Genomic DNA, 20,957 nt, shown 5'->3' with positions numbered 1-20,957 from the left:
AGAAACACAATCCTGAGGACAGTAGGAATCACACCATTGCACTATTGGGGCTCAGAGATCCCAAGGGGGCTGTAGAAAAGAAAACAAGGGGTTGTTACCTGGAAAAGAGCGGGAAACCGCACAACTGTATTTCTCCTATCCTAACTCCTAACTGAAGTTAAAGCCTTTATTTCCATTGAACATGGAAACTCCTATGCCATCATTTACAGTACTTGCAACTTTCCAAAGTTTTTTATGTCATTACAGCTGTAAACAGCTTGGGTACATTTATTATACATGCTCATTACTACTATGCAGGTATGGTAGCTGTTTCAACCACTGTGGGATCTTTTATGTAATGCATTTAATAAAGAATTACATATATTGTTATGGACATGCTAATATAATTGGTTTCCTTTATAATCCTATGCCTTTGTACACATTTGAAACATTGTTCTGGGCTGGGATAGAGCTCTGTAGAAAAGCATATGCTTACTATGCCCAAGGCCCTGGGTTTGACTTTGAGGACCCTAAAAGAAAAATAAATAAGCCCAAGAAGGATTCAATTTGCCAAAATGGTTTGTGGCACTAACAAAAAGGCTAAGAACCCAACCCTGCATCCTATCTAACTCTCCCTTAGTCTCACACATGCACAAGTTCAGTTCCCAGAAAGGAAAGATAACAGGAGTTCTCTCTGTTCCATAAGTTGTTTTCCCACCCACCAAGTAACTCCAGTTGCAACCAGGGTGAGGATACCACAACACTTAGTACCAACATTAGGGAGGCATTAACGGGTAGGGTCATGTAAATGCATACTTAGCACTTAAACAATACTGACATTAAGTGTTCTCTTAAATGATGTGTCCTATGTACCAATACAGTAAAACATATATTTGTACTGTAAGCAAATCTCTTAGAAATGTTTCACATGACTTTCATGAGAAGTTCTTCTCAACCTTGGTTCCATGTAAGAATCACACAATGCTCTCAAAAGTCCTCCTGCTCTGGATGGACGCCAGGCTAATGAAATACAAATTCCTCGAATTTTCACTTTGTGTTTGTTTAGAGCCTTCCAGATGGCAAGGGAACTGAGATGGGTGACAAGCAGCCCAAAAGAACTTTTGCAAAATTTCCTCAGGAATTTCCAGGGACTCTGAATACTAGTTGATTTTGTTTAGAATGACAACTTCTCCGTGTACCATCCCCTGGATTTTCAGAACTCCAAGAAGGCTAAAGATGTCGTTCAGTGGTAGACTCCTTGTCTAATATGCACAAGATGTCCCGGGTTCCATCCCAACATGGAAAAGGACAAAAAAGGACAGAACTCTTAAAAATATACATTAATTCTGGCAAAATCTTGGTAACCCAAAGTCATTAATACAGTTCATGCAGGAACACGGAATTAAAAGGTGAGCAGACAGGAATAGAAGAGAGAAAGAGACAGCCAGTTCATGTACCTTTCTTATTATGCCATCCTAATCCCTAACAGAGCCCTAAATGATATTACTGCTACCTCAAGTGGAAAATTAAACTGAATGGCATTATTTTGACACAGGCTGGAGAATTGCTGTCCCAATCCTGTCTCACTAAAGAACAAAAGCTATCTTAACCGCCAGTTGAAGGGAACTAATCCTAGGTCACTCTGTGAATTTTTTCCCACTTAAAAATGAAAAAAAGAAACCAAAGCTACCTGATGAGTTTTCTTATTTTATTTAACACTGAAGGTAGAGAAAGCTAGGAGAAATTTCACAAAAGCTTACAGAACAGACTTAGACACACCAAAAAGAGTTACACAAATAAGAAACCTATTGTGGACGATAAAACATATAAATGTGAGCTACTCACCACATTTAATACTCTCTGTCCGCACTGGGAGGCCAGACTGTGCTGCAGCAATCAATTTCAGGGCAACATAAAACTGTGTTGGACCAAAATAACCAACCCGCTTTGCACCACACAGTTCTGTGATCTGAAACAGACAAGAAAAATGATGCTGAAAAGCCCATTTCATAACAGGAAAAATGAAACAAAACTTCAGGATTTCACAGGATAACTTACCAAAAAGTCCCTCAGGAACCTCCATGTATGCAATGGTTAAGGGTTTTTCTCCTCTGATTTATGGAGAGGGTTTTGATTCAAATCATTAATTTCTACCTACTAACAATGTTTCAGAACTGACTATCCTTCCTCTTTTGAAGACAAAAATAAAGATGACAAACAATGGCTGCTACTCACTCTTCTTATAAAAGAATGGATGACTTTTCAGGGGGTAGATTCTAATGTACAAAGTCTGCAAAGTCATTGAAGCGAAAAGAGAACAGATTAGTCATTACCACTACTTAGGTGTTATTCTGGTTTACCAAAATTGAACGTGAATAAGTCAAGAGGTGGTAGTCAGTGGTAGTACACTTGCCTCTATGCACAAAGCCCTAGGTTCAACCCCAGTATCACAAAAACAAAGTTCTCAGGCAAAGTCACTTCTTAGCAAATTATACTTCTGGTTCCCACTTCAGAGAAACAAAAAAGCACTATGCACATAAAGACTTAACATTTCAATAACTGCTGGTCCCATTCAGTCACCTGCAATTAGAACATCTGCCTCCACATCTAGACTGAATTCAACTGTTTTCTACAGATCCTTCCTAAAATCTTGGGTATAATAGTTTATTTTCCCAGTGCATTCTGAAAGCACTCTATTCAAATATCTAAAAATACCTATCCCATGATACATTGTCTTGGATAGGCTTCAAAAAATGAAAGGGAGCAAAGACTAAGCATGTAGGGGAATGAGGCATAACCGAGAGTTAATAATTGTTGAAGTGAGTAAGGTTCATAGTGGTTAATTCTCCAAATTCAAATTTCTATACTGTCCATTTCAGCACTTAACACATTCTGCTTTAGTTCTCTGTTTTTCTCTGTTTCCCATCAACACAAATTCTCTTTAAGACCAGAGGCAACTTTTTTTTATTTTGTTTTATTTTTTTTTTGGCAACTTTCTTTTATCTCCCAACACAGAAATAGACACCTAAGATGCAATCAATTCTCAATCAAGTACATGAAACTTACACTCAGAATAAAATGCAACTGAGTTTTATAATGTGTGCTCTACTATGAATATGTAAATAACAAACCCTAAGTTATAGATAAGGCTGTGCATGGAGAACATGGCCAACAGCATCTGGGTGGTTTTAGTATGAAGATAGTTGTCTTACAAGAGAATTCCTAACATAAAGAAATTTTAGTCCTTGGCAGGTAAACAAATGAATTATATTTCATAAAATAAACAATTAAATTTCAAAAAAGTGCGAATTTAGGGTGTCAACAAGATGCTTCAGCAGACAGGGGTGCCTGCTGCAAAGCCTGACCAGCTCAATCTTATCTCTAGGCCCTATAGGAAGAAATGAGAAAACCAAACCGTGGAGGCTGTTCTCTGATCACTACACTTACACACCATGACACAGGCATTCATGGCATATGAATCTACACATAAAACAAATAAAATGCAATAAAAGACTTTTTTAAAAGTGTGAATTTACTACCAAATTGACTTTGAATTATTCCTTTACCGTAGCTACTATCTCAAAGCGGGAAGTGTTCTCACAACAGGTAACTGAAATTACTGGTAAAATATTCATCATGGTACTTTAAGACTCGCCTTATCTGACATCAGATAACCAAATTGTTTACATTTGTCTCTATATTTTCATGTATACTACTAGACTCTCTACATTTTAGCTAGAGAAGAAGAAATACAGTAAGCTCATAGGTCATTTGTCTTGCTCTTTGTACACTAAACTAAACATATGCCAAGAGCTTTCTGAAATACTTACGCTTCAAGGAAGAGAACATAATTCTAAACCTTTGGAATTTACCTATGGAGTGGTGCCTCATCTGCATGAGATTTCTCAATCTAAAAGGCAGGCTACTTTTATAAGGTCTTGTTGGTTGGTTGGTTGGTTGGTTGGTTGGTTGGTTGGTTGGTTGGTTGGGTTTTTTGTTTGTTTGGTTGGTTGGTTTTGGTTTTGGTTTTGGGTTTTTAGTTCATTAAAGTTCAAAATATTTTTTCAGTTAAATTCTCCATGGAAGCTTGGCAGTGGTGTACATGCCTTTAGTCCCCGCACTTCGGAGGCAGAGGCAGGTGGATCTCTGTGAGTTCAAGTCCAGCCTGGTCTATAGAGCAAGTTCCAGGACAGCCAGCAAAACCCTGTCTTGAAGAAAAAAAAATTCTCCATTGAAAAGTTTTAAGGTATGTGTAGAAATATTTTAATGACATCTAAAGAAGAAAGTGATATAATCAGCTACTCAGTTAACAGGAGATATTTCAGAAGCTGGCTTCTTCACCATCTTCTTTAGTTGACTTCAAGTGTGTAACACACTCTCCTGGATCCATCCTAGATTACACACTGTCCAGATTTCCAGTATAAAATGAGAGAACCTGTGGACTAGACTTTGTTTTCTCAGGTGGGAAGCAGGGGATGGAAAAAAAAGGAATGGATGAAATCAACTTCTTACAACTTACAGATGCACACTAAACTGAACGTTGGATACAAAGATACAAATCAGAAAAATTCACTGGCCTTTTGGGAGGAATCTGGACATGGTTCCGGAAGGTTGAAGACCACTAAAAAACTTCCCTCCTACCTAATGCTGTAAAATTCAGTGACTGTGCTAAGTAACCAGTCCATACATGCATGCTCCAGTTTGTATATAATACTTTCTTTCCTAGCTGAAAGGTAATACATTTTTAGAATAGTTCAAAGGTTTGAATATGCTTCTCTCTTTCTAGTATTTTTTTTTTTTTTTTTTTGATTTTCGAGTCAGGGTTTCTCTGTAGCTTTTGGTTCCTGTCCTGGAACTAGCTCTTCTAGACCAGGCTGGCCTCGAACTCACAGAGATCCGTCTTTCTAGTATTTTTAAAGGCCTCAACAGAATAGTCAAAAAATAAACTCTTAGTAGGAGGGGCTAGAAGAATTCTCCAAGAAACCCCTTCCTCTCTCCCACTCCCTGCTCTCTCCATCAGCAAGTAAGTTCAGACTCTGCTCTCACCTCACCAGGTTCAAGTCCTACTGTAGACTGTCTCCCTTTATCCACCAGTCTCAGCCTCCCCCCAAGTCTCTTATTATAACCAGGTCCCCTTTTCAGTTTCAAAGCACTTCCTAGGTTCCTTGTGTTCTTCAGGTAAAATTCAGTCCTGAATATGGCCCTCGTATCTGATCTGAACCACCCTCCCAACAATCCTCACACTGAAGCTAACTAAGGCTCTAGGCACAGCAGACAGCAGTCTGTTTCTCAACACCCATTAAGGAGTTCTCTACATAGAAGCCAAACGTGTCTTTGTTTCTCTGCCTGCCAGGCTTGTTCTTCATTACCCAATGACTGATGTTATCTCTGAAACCTTATGCAATTCCATGACACCATGGTAGACTTTTCACCGATGTGACAAAATACCTGACACAAACAACTTAAGGGGGGAAGGATTTATTTCACTCAGCTTCAGTAATCCATTAGGGAGAGTGTATCAGGGAAAGAGGTCTATCAGACAGGCAGAGCATCTCACTTCCTAACAAGGAAGAAGCAAAAGGGGGAAATGCACAATTGGTACTGTTACTGCTTCCATTACACCCCTTCCCATCTTGTCCTCCATGTCCTCAGTGCACAGCACAAGTTAATGATGTGGCTTTGTCATGACTGTTCCCTGGGAGTCATACTTCATGATGTTTTATCTACACTTTACTGCTCAATGAATGTCACTGAGAGAGTTTTCACAGCCTGTAGAGTTCTCTCTCATGCTGTAATTACTTTTATGAGTAGCTGCTAAAATAGTGTTAGCCTTATCACACCATATAGTCAAGAGTTCCTACAAGAATATAAGAGATTGTGAACTGTTCCATTCCCCACTATTCAACCAGAAGAATACTGCTTCAACTGGGATTCAGAATGCAGAGTGTCTCAGTGATGACTCTAGAGACATGCTTCCTTGTGTTCAGCATACCCCAGTGGATGTCAATTGGCACACTCAACAATACGGAAGAGAATTTGAAAGACACACTCATAAGCTGTACTCCAACCCCTTAGGAAACAAATGAAGAGGCAAGTCAACAACTACACGCTAGCTTTCCCGTTTCCATTCATTTACAATTTCTAATGTCATTTCAGCAAGCCACTCAAGAAAAGATGAACTCCTCTTATTGTATTGCTCAATATCATACCAAAGCACCTCACTAAAGAGAAAAACAGACATGCAGAGCTTAGGTGTGATACCAGACAGCAAATGTTTTTCTATACTTTATGCATAGCAATATAAAGTACACTAAATAACAGTATAATAGAATGCTCCCTAGTTATACACAAATTAAGTTCCCAGGTCAAAAAGTTAATTGAGTTGGAACTTTGATGGGGATTGCATTGAATCTGTAGATTGCTTTAGGTAAGATGGCAGCAGTGGAAACACAGCTTGAACTGGCTATCCCCTGTGACTACCCCAATTGTCAGCGAAGAGCCTTCATCCAGTGACTGATCAAGGCAGATTCAGAGACTCACAGCCAAACACTGGGCCCAACAAGGGAGTCCTGCTAAAGAGAGGGAGGAGGGATTGTAGGAGGATAGGGACATCAGAGGAAAACTCACAGAAACTGCTAGGCTGATTCATGGGAACTCACAGTATCTGAACCAACAACTAGGGAGCCTGCATGGACCAACCTACACTCTGCACATATGTGACAGCTGTGTAGCTTGGTCTATTTGTGGGACTCCTGGCAATGGGAGCAGAGGCTGGTCCTGGTGCTTTGGTTGACTCTTGGGAACCTATTTCTTATGCTGGATTGCCTGCCCAGTCTGAATACAGGGGGAGGTGCCTGGTCTTATGGCAGCTTGATGTGCCATGCTTTGCTGATGCTCACGGGAGGCCTGCCCTTTCTGAGCAAATATGAAGGAGGGGTGAACTGAAGGGGGAAGAGGAAAGGGAGTGGGAGGAAAGGAGGAAGGGGAGGCTGTGGTCAGGATGTAAAACAAATAAATTAATAAAAAAGTTAATTAAGATATTCCAGGTCCCAAATTCAAAGACAGTATGAAACTGTGTGTGATAGGCCTCACAGTTCATCTTCTGCTCATTATATCAGAGGCTGGAAAACTACTGCCCATAGGTCAACACTAGCGACTTCGTGGTTTTCTGTGGTTATCAAGCTGAAAAAGGTCTTTACATATGGACATTTTGCAATCCATTTTATGAAATCAACTTAGAATATCGATAAGGAAAATGTTACCCCTGAAATATTAATTCCATTCTTCTTACAAGTAGTGCGAATTATTTTTCTGAAGCAGTTTTGGCTGAGGATGCAGCTTTGTGGGTAGAGTTGAGAGCCTGCATGAAAAATCCCTGGATTAGATCCCCCAGCACCACATAAAACTGCGTGTGGTAGTCAGATGTGTTGGCGCACGCCTTTAATCCCAGCACTCAGAAGGCAGAGGCAGGGGGATCTCTGTGAGTTTGAGGCCAGCCTGGTCTACAAGAGCTAGTTCCAGGGCAGCGAGGGCTGTTATACAGAAAAACTCTGCCTCAAACAAACAAACCTGTGTGTTAGCATATGTCTGTAATCCCAGCATTCACAAGGTGAGGGAAAGGCAAAAGATCAGAAGCTCAAAGTCATCTTGGGATACACAGTGAATTCAAGGCTAGTCTGTACTATATGAGATCCTGTCTCAAAAAGTAAAAAAAAAGTTTTATATTTTGAAATTTGTCAATAAACAGTTTTTGGAAGTTTGCTTTCTCCCTTGTTACATAAGCACCTATATAATAGCCTTATTTTGCCACTTAGTCTAAAAATCCCAAAATACTTACCATCTGGTCCTTTACAGAAAGGACTATCAAGCCCATACATAACAACACAGTGCTTCAATCAGCTGTATTTCACATCCTTTCATGTACTCTCAAGAGCCATGTTGAGAGGGAATTTGTTTGAATTAATCAGTTACACTAGGTGAACGCCACTTAAACTGTGAGCACTTCCATTCGTAGAAAATATGTGCACGCAACCTCTTCTTCAGACCTCAATTTTCATCCATCCATCCATCCATTCTTTTATTCACTATACATTTGCTTTAAATTTTCAGAAGTTTTTAAGTAGAGACTTTATATTACTATTAACTTCCACCTGGAGCAAGTGGATGTCATATTCAAATGTGAACAAAACCCATTCAATAGGTAGGGAGATAGAGCAGTGGATAAACTGCTTGCTTTGCAAGCTCGAGGACCATAGTTCAGACCTTTAGACCCCGTGTAAATGACCTGCCTGTAATTCCAATGCTCAGATGGCAGAGATATAGGGTTCTCAGGACAATATAGTTAGCTAGAGTAGCCAAATAGAGAACTTCAAGTTCAGGGAGAGAACCGGCCTCAGTAAATAAAGTAGACAGTGATCAAGAAAAACATCTGAATGAGAAAACACACAGATATCAACCTCCGGACTTCACATGCCCACCCCATACACAGTTGGAAGGAAATTTACAAATTACAAGTTCCACTTCCCATTTCAAAAGCTGAAAACCAAATGTTCTGATTCCCATGTAGCTGGGATATAAACAGGCCACCTAGGCTCCATTAGTGGCACATTTCCACAATAGCCTGCTTTGAAGAGAGTCATGGAAAGAAAGGGGCTCTGCTCTTTTCCTTTCTGATGGAGGAGTGGGGAAAGAAGCGGTTACCATCAGTCAGATCCCTTGTGTCTACAGGTCATCCAGGCATCACAACATATGGTTTCTACTAGCGTGAAGCAGTACGTGTGGCTCCCGGCTTTGCTTCCAAAAACTCAGAACGCACACACCCTGTTTCTCCAGCTCTCCAAATGATCCTGTGATTTACCTTAAACACTCCCCCATTTCTGGCCTGCCCTAGGGTGAGTCTATTGTTTACTGTAAATGATCACCAATTAAAAAGGAATGAGGAAGTACTCAGGGTCCTCAGTTTACCTCAGGATGAACTGAGAAAAAAAATGGTACTCAGCATTTGACATAGTGGGTATCATTCCCTTGCAGGGTGCGAACACACATAGTTTAGAGATAAGGCATCTCTAGAAACAGAAGCTTACAAACTTGCTGGCTGCCTCTAGAAACAAGAGCACAGGAGGAAACAGAAGTTTACTGTATATTATTTTGTATCCTATACATTTTTGAATTGCATTTTCAAAATTTAGTAAAGTACAAAGAGCAAGAGATACAACCACACATCATGTCAACAAGAAATGGCATAGAAATACACCGGAAACATTTCCATTCTATTTGCTATTAAGTGAAATTTCAGAACCAAGTATCCAAGGCAACAAAGCTTCAAAGGTTCCCACTCACCAAGCCCTGACTTAACACACAAACATGGGACTCTTTTCTCTGAACTACCAACACAGAGCAAATAAGAGCTTGCCTTGTCAAAGGCTGACTAGCCAGGTAACTGTAGTGGAGGTATCTGATGTTCTTTGTGTTCAGAGCTCATCTACTGGAACAAAGCATTCACACTAGATGCATTGTAAGGCTTTCTCAAGTTCCCAAACAGTCTATGACAATGAGTGTAATCTAAATGATGCCTTCAACCTTTTGCTCTGGTACTTACTACCTCCACCTTGTATTGTGGTTCTCAGAACACCTGTTACAAGGATGGAAGTCCTGAATTTTAATTGGTTTTATTTGTGTATGCAAGTGCATGCATGCAGAAGTAAGAGAACAACTTTCAGGACTTGATTCTCACCTCCACTTATTTCTGAGGCAGAGTCTCTCTTGTTATTTTTGCATTGTACTGGATCTTCCAGACTAGCTGACCTTCTGGCCAATTCTCCTGTCTCCACCTCCCATCTCAATGTAATAATGTTGGGAATATAAATGTTTGGCACTGCCTCCAGTCCCTTTTATGAGGGTCCTCAGAATTGGACTCAGGTCATCAGTCTTATTCATTAAGTGCTTTTACCCAATGAAACATCTTCCCATCCCCAAATCTTGCATCTTGCAGGTTAAAATCATCTTTCCCTTCACTGAAGTACTCATACCACTGATCTGTCTGGCTCACAAATAAATAAACTAACTGCATTTTTAATTCCTCATGGCATGATGAAAACTCCAATATATGGTGTTTTGCATCTCTGGATGGTGAACTGTATGACTATCAACCTAATCAAATAAGTAAATTTTCCTTTTATGTACATAGAAGTTGTATTTAATTAAGATTTTTATTAAGTATACAAAAAAATGTTTAGATTATGATTTTCATACATCTATATCATTGTATCTTGTTCTTACTTGCCCCCAACTACCCTCTCCTATTCCTCCTCCCTCTACCTGGATTGTACCCTACCACCACCAAAATAGTTCCTCCTTTTGTTTTATCGTGTGTGTGTGTGAGTGCGTGCGTGTGTGTGTGTGTGTGCATGTGTTTAAATCAAGATTCTGCACATGAGAGAAAACATATTGGCTTTCTAAGTTTGGCTTGTGTCACTTAACATGAGTGCCACTTCCATCCTACAAATTTCATAATTTTATTCTTATTTATGGCTAAGAAAAATTTCACTGTATGTATTATCTCATTTTCTTCATCTATTTACCTGCTGGTGGCTGATATAAATTTAGGCTGATTACATATCTTGGCTATTGTGAATAGTGCAGTAATAAACACTGACTTAGATCCCTTGGAGTGCATACTCATGAGTGGTATGGCTGAGTTGTATAGTAGTTCTATTTATAGTTCTTTCATTTTAATATGTTTTAATATATGTGTACACTCATGTGCTACAGTATACATGTGGAACTCAGAAGAGTTAGTTCTCTCCTTCTACCCTGTGGATCTAGAGGATGGACCTCAGGTTAATAGGGTTAGTAGGAGGTACCTTTACCCAATGAGCCATCTTGAACCCCTATTTTTAGCTATTTTTTCAGTTCCTATCTTTTTTATCAACTCATACGCAATTACCTGTCTTCCAGTTTGTTGAAGCAGTAAGTCGAACAACACTTGCCACAGTAATATCTGTTAAAGTGGCTAGCTATAAAAACACCAGCACCACATTCAGCAAAGGGACACTCGACAAAAGCAACTAATTTTGCCATTTTCATAGTATTTCAGCACAGCCAACTTAAATTTTGTCTTCTGCTCATTCTTGTTAGGAGTGGTGTGAGAGTCCTTCCTCTCCTCAGCACCACCATGAATTTGCAATACAGGATGAAGGGCGGAGACCTTTTGAGTGTTGTAGTCAGACAAAGTGCAACATCTTCCAGCTACTCAACCAACAAAGAGCAGCCTTAGCCGATCAGGAGGAATGCCTTCCTCATCCTTGATCTTGGTCTTTACATTTTCTATAGTGACCGAGGGTCCAACCTCTTTCCCATGAGGGTCCTACAAAAATCCACTAAAGATGGCAGATCAGAAAACATGTTTAGTTTTTTTTTGTTTGTTTGTTTGTTTTTGTTTTTTTTTTTTTTTTGGTTTTTTGAGACAAGGTTTCTCTGTGGTTTTGGAGCCTGTCCTGGAACTAGCTCTTGTAGACCAGGCTGGTCTCGAACTCACAGAGATCCACCTGCCTCTGCCTCCCGAGTGCTGGGATTAAAGGCGTGCGCCACCAACGCCCAGCCATGTTTAGCTTTTGAAGGAACCTCCACACTGACTTCCACAGCGGTGGCATCACCAGTTTACACTCCCTTCAGTAGTAAATAAGGGTTTCTCTTTATCACATCCTCTCCAGCCTTTATTATCATTTGCTTTCTTGATTACCTACTTGGACTGCAGTGAGATAGAATCTCAATGTTTTAATTAGAATAGTTTTTCAATATTTATTATCCACTTGTATTTCTTCCTTTGATAACTGCCTATTCATTTGCCCATTTACTGATTCAATGATTTGGGTAGTTTGGTATTTAAGTTTTTGAAGTGTTTATAGATTCTAGAAATTAATCCCCTGTCAAATTTATAGTTGGAAAAGACTATTTTCCATTCTGCAGACTGTCTCTTCATTCTGCTGATTATTTCTTTTGCTTTGCAGAAGCTTTTTAAATTCATACAATCCCTTGGTCAACTCTTGGTCTTATGCCCTGGGCTACTAAAGTGCTTTGCAGAAAACCCATGCATCTGCCTCTACCTTGAAATGTTTGCTCCAGCAGTTTCAGAGTTTCAGGGTTGTTTATTTGTTTTCTTGCTTGGTTGGATGGTTAGTATTTTGGGGTATGTGTGGAGGTTTGTTTGTTTGTTTGTTTGTTTGTTTGTTTGTTTGTTTGTTGATACAGGGTCTCTCCATGTAGCTCTGGCTGTCCTTCAACTCATTACATACACCAGGCTGGCCTCGAACTTATAGAGATCTACCTGCCTCTTCCTCCTGAGAGCTGGGATTAAAGGCGTGTACTACCAAGCCCAGCCAGAGTTTCAGGTGTTACACATTAAGGTCTTTAACAAATTTTGAATTGATTTACAAACAAATTTTCTAACGTTTAAAGGACCTGGATCCTGCCTGATTATAAATTAGAAAGAAAATATAAACTCAATTTTAAAAGGAAAACTTAAAAAGAGGAGCTGCAGAAATTCACAAAAGCAGTGACAGAACAACCTAAAACTCTAAGAGCGATAGGTAAGCCAAGAGGTGTGCACACCTATAATCGCAGCACTCAGGAGGTAGACAGGAGGGCCGTGAGTTCAAGCTCATTCTTACCTGCATGGGAAAGGTAAAAATTACAAATAACATAACCCCCCAAAATCCAAGTAGAACATAGTTCCAATCAAATGGCTCCCAAGTGGGGGAATGAGAAGCAGAGGCCTCATCCACAAGTAAGCCAGCTGGAGGTGATTTTTTCTTTGGTGAAAGGAAACTGGCAGCCCCACGTTGGGCACCAAATGTGGCGGCGCAAATGAATGCAGACAGATTATATAGATATATACAGCTTTAATAAGGAAATAAACTTACAGGACCACAGGTTCCCGCGGAGCAAAAGAAAAGGGCTGCTGGGCTCACGCCCGGCAGATTTATCCGTAAACATTAGCCCGAGGCGAACACGCCCCCAATAGGTGGGGCTATGTCCCTACACCTACCCATAAGACAAGGACATGCCTCAAGTCTAGTTGTGGGTTTTCCAGCAGATGGGTCAGTAATAGAGAGGAATCCCATTTTGTACTCTATATGATTTGTACTCTATCCTATGTTGCACTCTGATTTGGAAAGCAATACAGCCAGGTGCCATCTTGAGAAAGAATCTTATGTTTAAAATTGAGCTACCCTGAAGAGATGTAAAAAATGAAAATAACAAGTCAGACCACCCAAATTTAACCTATTACAGTCCTTGGGTAAGAGATAAAGCCCACAGGTGGTTATAGAGCATTAGAGGGCCATATGTTAACAAGCAGAAAAGTCCAGGCTGCATGAGGTTCAGTTCAGCAGTGAAGTGCACAATTCTTGCCTTCAGTAGCCAAGAGCAGATTCCATCAACTGAGAATAATACTGAAGTTAGATACTCATGAGTCGGAGGTCAGCAGGTGAATCAAGCTCTGGAGGCAAGTATCTGTTGTTTGCTGTGGTAGAGCCTAAAGACTCTAAACTGCATCCACCAGCAGGCTGGCTAATATCAGGAGTTCTTCAAAGTAAGAAGACAGGTCCCCTTGCCTGTAGCTCTCACTGCAGTGATTACCTCCCACATTCCCAAAATACTTGAGAGACACTCCGCAGCTATTTCAGGGAGGTAGGTACTAGCTAGGGAGCTTTGGAAGGATGAAGAGAACTTGCATGGCTCATGGACTACAAAGCTAAGCATGGCCAGCAAAGGTCTCTGGTATACAAAGAAAGGAAGCTGCCAAAGTGAAGACAGCTATGGTGGACATCAGGCACTTACCCAATACAGGCTTTGAGATAGTAACATGGTCTCACGCAGCCAAGGATAGGCTTGAATTTCTCACACTCCTGCTTTTACCTCCCTCTCGGTTTTCTGGAATTGCAAATGTGAGCTACCATGCTTGGCTCTATAGCAATTTTTTCATTATGCGCCTAAATTTGAGGAGCATGGGGACTGGTGTAATGATTTCATTAATGATGCTGATCTCTAATGACTTTTTTCAACTAGGCCTTCTTTGCCAAGCCAATGTCATGGCTTTCCCATCTGCCCAGATGGCTGCAATCATGTGGGTATTCATCTCCACTAGTTCAAGGGTTCCTCAGAGCTAGCACATGCCTGGAAAGAAATATGGATCCAACAATGCAAAGGTCAGCAGAGATGGAGGTGGGCCATGCAGTAAACTGCCAAGTCACAAAGGGTCCTCTTCATCAATTTAGAAGAAAAGACTAGCAGGCTCCACAGTAATAAATAAAATTTACTAAGGAGAGGCTGTGCCAGGCACTGGCCTAAATAGCAGAAACTAATGAAATAAAGGAACCACGACACATACACACAAGCAGTCTTGACACTAGAACTAAATTAAAATGCAATTACAGCACAGATTATAAGAGAAAATTACTTTCAGGATTCTTGGTCCAAGTTTCAGGGCTTTGTATATCACAGAAGTTCTGTGCAGCTAGAAGCAGAGAAATCTCAGGTGAGCACAAATGAACTGCCAGAATTATATAAAGCTTCTGCTGCTTCTGGCAGCTCAGACTTAACTCACTAGCCAAAGGATTAGCTTTGCTGATAGTTCGCTTTCTGACATTTTAGTGCTTTTTGAAAGCAAAAGCCAGGCCTCCTATGGTGTATGCCTTTAATCACAGCACTCAGGAAGCTAGGATAGGAGGATCACCATAAATTGGAGGCCAGCTTGAGCTACATAGTAAATTCCAGGCTAGCCTGAGCTGCAGAATGAGACTCTTTCTCAAAAGATAAAAAAAGAGCCAGGCATGGTGGCACATGCCTTACATTTCCAGCACTGGAGGCAGAGACAGGTAGAGTTCTGTGAGTTCAAGGCCAGCCTGCTCTACGTAATGAGTTCTAGGACAGCCAGGGCTGTTACACAGAGAAACCCTGTCTTGAAAAAGAAAACAAAAAGGTAAAATTATAGTTTCACGTTATTTAGAATTTTCCTGAGTTGATTTCAATATGTTCTATATTGGTGCAAAGTATTTTAAGTACACATGTTTTTTAAAGAAATTAATACCTTATCATAATAGGGCAAAGCAGAGAGTTTGAAATAAGTGAATCACTAATATTCTACAACAGCCTTTGGCATGCTGGGGGAACGAATACATGAAAGGTCAGTCTAGGTCACATTGGAGTTCTACTCTTGACTCAACATCCAAATAGATTGGAGGCTTCTAGAATGGAGCTAACCTATTCCAGAAACACCCACCTTGGATGAACTAAAGCAATTCAACTTCGATTATTAGGTTTTTTTTGTCAAGTTCCCAATGAAGACCTGATGCAGTAGTTAAAATAACAAACACACCTCTCAACTTCCTGACATCCTGGCAACCTCCCCCTTGTAGAGCCCAATGGCATCCAAAGTTACCTACTCCAGGGCACTAAATCTGGATAAGGACCCTTCTTCCATATTCAGGATGATTCTCCCCCAACAGTAGGGTCTCTCTCATGACAGCAGCATAATCCAGTCCTCTATGTCACCATGACATAGACACATGAATTTGTACAGCTCGTGGCATGAGATCTAATCTTAAGGAGTTGGTCACCAGAGAAGTGTCAGCTAAGGGTGAGGCACAAGACAGACAGACAAAGGGGAACAAAGCCAAGTGCCAAAGTATTGAAATAGTTGTGACACAGGATATTTGGTTATGGAATTGACTTCTTTGTTGACTGAGAGATTAGTCAGTGTAATATGGCCATTAAATTCATATATTATTTGTCTCATTGCTATGAGAAAATCCTCTGGCTAAGGAACATTAAGGAAGGGTTTATTGGAGCTTGAATTTGAGGGTGTAATTCATCATGGCAGGGAGTCAGTTTCTATAGGAGTGTGAGGCAACTGGTCACACACTGGATCCACAGTCAGGAAGCAGAGCGATACGAATGCAGGAATTGTCTAGGTAATTCTAAATTCTATCAAGTTGACAGTCGAGATTGACCACTTCCCGAGTAGGTATAAGGCCCTAGGTTCCATCCTCCCAGCACCACAAAACAAATAGAAAATAAAAACAAGTGTCACATGAACCAACTATAGGCTCACTAAAGATATCATTCATTCAATTCCCATGGGTAGGACACTATGGAATGAATAGAGTATCTTTGGGCCCAGCAACTGAAAGATGTGGTATTCACACCTCAGTAGTCAGAGATATATATGCAAGTTATGTCCTGGTAGCTTCACATGTCCACCACCACACATTTATGAAGGGAAACAAAGACCGGAGTACACCCTCAGAAGTGTTTCCTGTCAACAGAATATGGAAACAAACCACAAATCTGGCTTCCTCCTGTGTGGTAGGCAACTAGGCTGACCAGCATACAGGATAAAACTAATGAACATTTGCTGTTTTTCTTTTGGCTTCTCAGCATTAGAATCCTCTCAATATTCATGAAGTTGTTCATCTGCTTTCAACTAAATAAGCTAAAAATGTCAGATGCTTTCTTTTGAGTGCGGTGCTGGGAACTAGAATCCACAGCCCTCTGCTTTGGGGCCTATAGGTTGACTAGTTGTACAATGAATTTGGTTCATGTGACATTTGTTTTTATTTTCTATTTGTTTTGTGGTGCTGGGAGGACAGAACCTCGAGCCTTATGCCTACTGGGGAAGCACTCTGCCACTGTGGTGACCAATCTTGACTGTTAACTTGATAGAATTTGAATAAATATGGGCATTTCAATCTTTGATGCAAAGTATGAAGAGTGGATAACTGCGACAACCAGACCCAAGAACAGTCCAACATCTGCGTAATAAAGGCAGTATCTGCGTTGTAGTTGGGACATGCAGTCTTCAGTATCTAGAGTACCAGCACCCTCACTAAGCCAATTCTATGGTGTGAGTAGGCTGTAGTTCTGGACCTATTGCCCGCTGCCTGTGCATCTTTCATATCTCCCTGAAGCTTTCCTAGAAAGAGGCGAGCTACTGAAAATCCTGCTAATAGCATGTTTCTCCTTCAATTAGCCACAATTATTTCCAGATCCTGTTAGTAAGAATGTTGGGAGTGACAGATGATATATTATAGGTGAGCCTCGATCATTCAAGAGCTTCCATATCTGGCTGTATCAATTATCAGCCACTGGAAGGCAAATCACCCTCAAAGTTAAGTACCTTAAAACAATACTTCAGTTTAAAATTCTGGGGTTCAGTAATTTGGGCTGAGTTGAGCTGGCCAAGTATACAGATCTGGGACAAATGCCACTGATCTCAGGTGGGCTCACTTAGGCATCTGCATTTATGCTATTGGGTTGGCTTGGTACCACTATTTTCCTTCACATGGACTCCCTTCCTGCAGCCTACACCTGTGGTTTTTCCACACAGTGGCAGAGTTTCCAAAGCAGTAAGAAACTGGAGTGATTCTTCCTGCCTGGGCTCAAAACCTGCACAAAGCCACTTTTACTGTAGTCCGGTGAACCCAAATTACAAGGCCAGTCAAGATGCTGAGGATTAGGAAATGGGCTCCACCTCTGGAAGGGGAGAGTAACAAAGCATAAGAAGACATTTTGTGATGTACCTCACCTGACTGATTTGTAAACAAGACAATGGGGAAGTTATCACAATGGAAATAACCCTCTAGAAGTTTTCATTTATTTGAGTTGTTCATACCTAGAATCTGTTCTGTCACCAGCATTTCTACTCACCACTACCAGCTCCAGTTAGTGATTCAAGAGCTAACTAAGAGGAATAAACACACATGCTGGGCCAGCCCGTTTTTAGCAGCCATAAAGAGTTTTTGCAGGTCTCTCATACCATAGGGAAGGTTAAAGCACATGGACTAGGTGTACACTATGACTAGTACATGTAAATCTGAGAACTTTGAAGGCTGAGACAGGAGGATTACTGTGAGTTTGAAGCCAGCCTGGCTATATACATAAGGTTCAAAGCTACCCAAGGTTAGTGTAAAACCCTGTCTCAAAAACAACCCACATGGACTAGAACCAGGTGGCATTTGACATCAATTTTCTGGAGTTAGCTTCTCTGTCTACGAACCTCACTTTTCTCCCCCAAAGCTAAAAAACACATTTATTGCATATGCATAAATGAGCAGTATGACCACTTCAAACAGAAAATTAGTTAACATCCATGAGTTTCAGAAAAATGTAATATAATTCTAAAGTAACTAAATAATTCTGCTCCAAATTCATTAGGTTGTTGAGGAGATTTAACCAAAACCCGTTCCAAGAGCTGCGGAAATAGGTAGACCCCACAAATTGAAGCTAAATGTTTCCCTGACAACTGCTGAACAAAGGAAGGGAGGTCTCCATGGAAACCACCCAGGCCTTGCATCTACCATTTACTTTACACTTTGCCTGGCATTCAAGCACATCAAATCAGTGGTAAAAGCATACAGAAGCTGGAAAAGAAGGCTTTAGAGCAATGAACAATTTCCATGTTTGGTACAGTGAGATTTTTCTAAGAAATGCAAGGTACAGCCAGTCCAAATGTGTCAGGACTCAATTAAGAAATCCTTGCATGGCTGGCTCATTTTTAAATACACCCTGACTTAATCCATCTGGGCTTTAACAATAAGCTACCTTGGACTGGGTAATGCATTAAGGTTAGAAAATTATTTCCCCAAGGGCTGGAATCTAAGTAAGAGCAAGATGCTAGCAGATTCAGATTGAGTATTTGGTAAGGGGTGTGAGGGGCAGCAGAATCTCTCTCTCCTCCTAAACCTCTTTTACTACTCCCCTCAGTAAATGCTGCTTCCTTGCTGTTTTCGGGCACAGTAGAAAGGGCAAATCAGCTTCCTTCAATCTCATTAATAGGGATACTAAACCCATTCATGATAGCTCGATCTTCATGATCTAATCACCTAATAATATACATTTAAGAACAAAGTACCTGAAAGAGCTGTGAAAAGTGTACTACTTTCATAGGTCTGTTATAACCATGCATATTACATGGCTTAAAATAAGAGACCCATATTTATTGTCTTACACTTCTGGAGGCTGGAGCCAAACACTAGCTATCAGCAAACAGGGTTCCTCCCTCCAGAGGGCTCTAATGGAGCATCTCCTCTATGCCTCCTGCTAGTTTTTCTAGCCCGATATTCCTTGGTGCTTAGCCCAGTGGTTTTCAACCTTCTTAATGCTGTAACCCTTTAATAGAGTTCCTCATGTTTAGGTGACCCCCAACCATAAAACTATTTTCATTGCTACCTCATAACTGTAATTTTACTACTGCTATGAACCATAATGTAAATATCTGATACACAGGTGGTCTTAGGCGATCCCTGTGAAAGGGTTATTCAATCACCTGAAGGAGTCATGACCCACAGATTAAGGCTTCGATGCATCACTTATGTTAGAGTTATGTCACATGTATACTCCCTAAATCTGTCTTTGTGTGACTGTCATAGACTACTCACGATGGATTATATTTGTCCTACTTCAATATGAGCACATATTAATTAGATTACTTCTTCAAAGACCCTATTTCCAAAGATGACTGGATTCTTAGGTGCTGGAGTTAAGATATAAGCATATCTTTTAGAAGACACAATTCAGTACAGAACACAATGTATTTATAGAAAGCATTTTATTTGACCTATTCACCATTGTTGTTTTTTAAGTAAATTGACAGCTCCATTTATTTTGTAGCTCAATCAAAATAGAATGCCTTCACTTGGTCACAGACTCACACATAGCTACAATAAAATCTGGTCAGTACAACCTTTACTATGGGTAGCCATAGGCCAAACTCAAAATGAGAAGTTCTGCTTAAAAGCGAAGGGAATAAAAATGGAGGGACAATTAGAAATCTCTATCACACAAGCAACAAGGAAAATCACCCCTGGAAAAATAACTCTGACCCTTTGATGAAAACTTGCTGCAAAAGTGAAAGTGTGACAGTTAATTGTGACATGACAGTTTTCTATACTTAGGAAACATCCTGGAACTGAAATGAAGAAATCTGTTTTATGTCTAACAAAAATCAAGAATCAAGAGACAATGGAACAGACTAGGAAGAGTATCTCAAATCTGCAGTGTTTGAGGAAGTCACCCATGCACATGGAATCACATGAGCGCACATGTTCTGTATCATAAAAACACCGAGTCAGAGCTTTGGAATATAACCAGATATAAAAGTGATACGGCTTAGTGTCTGTACTTCTCACACTCTAATCCTTTCAGATCCAAGGATCTTTTGTTTCTGTACATGCTTCCTTAATTTTTTCATTGTGAAATATATGTCCACATATAGTTATAATAGATGGTCCAGAAAGCCTTTGTATTCTTTCTCCCTTTTCTCTGAATGATAATATGCAATGCTACTGTACAGTATCACAGCCACAGTGCTGACATTGGTGTACTCATGAACAGAATATTCCCATCACAAGGGTGCCTCAGGATGACCACCTTTAGCTACTCATTCCCTTCTGCCTTTGCTCCCTCAGTCCCTGGCAACACTAATATGTCTACCATGCCTATAATTTTTAAAAATTAAATAGAAAACAAAAGGACATGGAAGAAGGAAACTTTGCTTGTTGCCTACTTGCTGTCAATTTCACTAGCAAGTCCATCTATCCTGATGCTGCTACAATTCTTCACTGATATTAGAATCTACCTCTTCGAGATCCCAATGCAGACTGAGGACCAGGAGCTCTCAGGAATCCTGAAGGCCTTCAGCACCAGATTGGGACTGCCAAGAGATAGCTAGCCTCCTGAACCAAACAACTACTAGATATGCTTGGATTTTCCAGTGTGACACAGCCATTGCTGAACTGCACAGATCACACCCTCGGGTTACACTTACAAGACTGCACGAATCTCTGGAGACAGTTTGGATTATGGACTTTTAAATGATCTTGAGACTGTAAAAGACTATGGGGATTTTTGAAGCTGGCCTGAATGACTTTTGCATTATGATATGGCTACAAGCCTATGGGGGCCAGGGGATGGAGTGCAGT

General features: G+C 40.5%; 1 protein-coding gene across 11 annotated transcripts in view; it reads right to left on the bottom strand.

The window, feature by feature from the left end:
• The window catches only part of Reps2 (RALBP1 associated Eps domain containing 2), a 294,750-nt gene that overhangs the window by 191,504 nt on the left and 82,289 nt on the right, over window positions 1-20,957 (bottom strand). For all 11 annotated transcript variants that reach the window (XM_057759194.1, XM_057759200.1, XM_057759196.1 and 8 more), the window contains exon 2: window positions 1,825-1,948. In XM_057759194.1, the coding sequence (XP_057615177.1) occupies window positions 1,825-1,948 (124 nt within the window). The remainder of the gene's footprint in view (window positions 1-1,824; window positions 1,949-20,957) is intronic.

This window comes from Chionomys nivalis, chromosome X (genome assembly GCF_950005125.1).
Source record: "Chionomys nivalis chromosome X, mChiNiv1.1, whole genome shotgun sequence".
Lineage (NCBI taxonomy): Eukaryota > Metazoa > Chordata > Mammalia > Rodentia > Cricetidae > Chionomys > Chionomys nivalis.
This window is presented reverse-complemented; position numbering and strand designations above follow the sequence as displayed.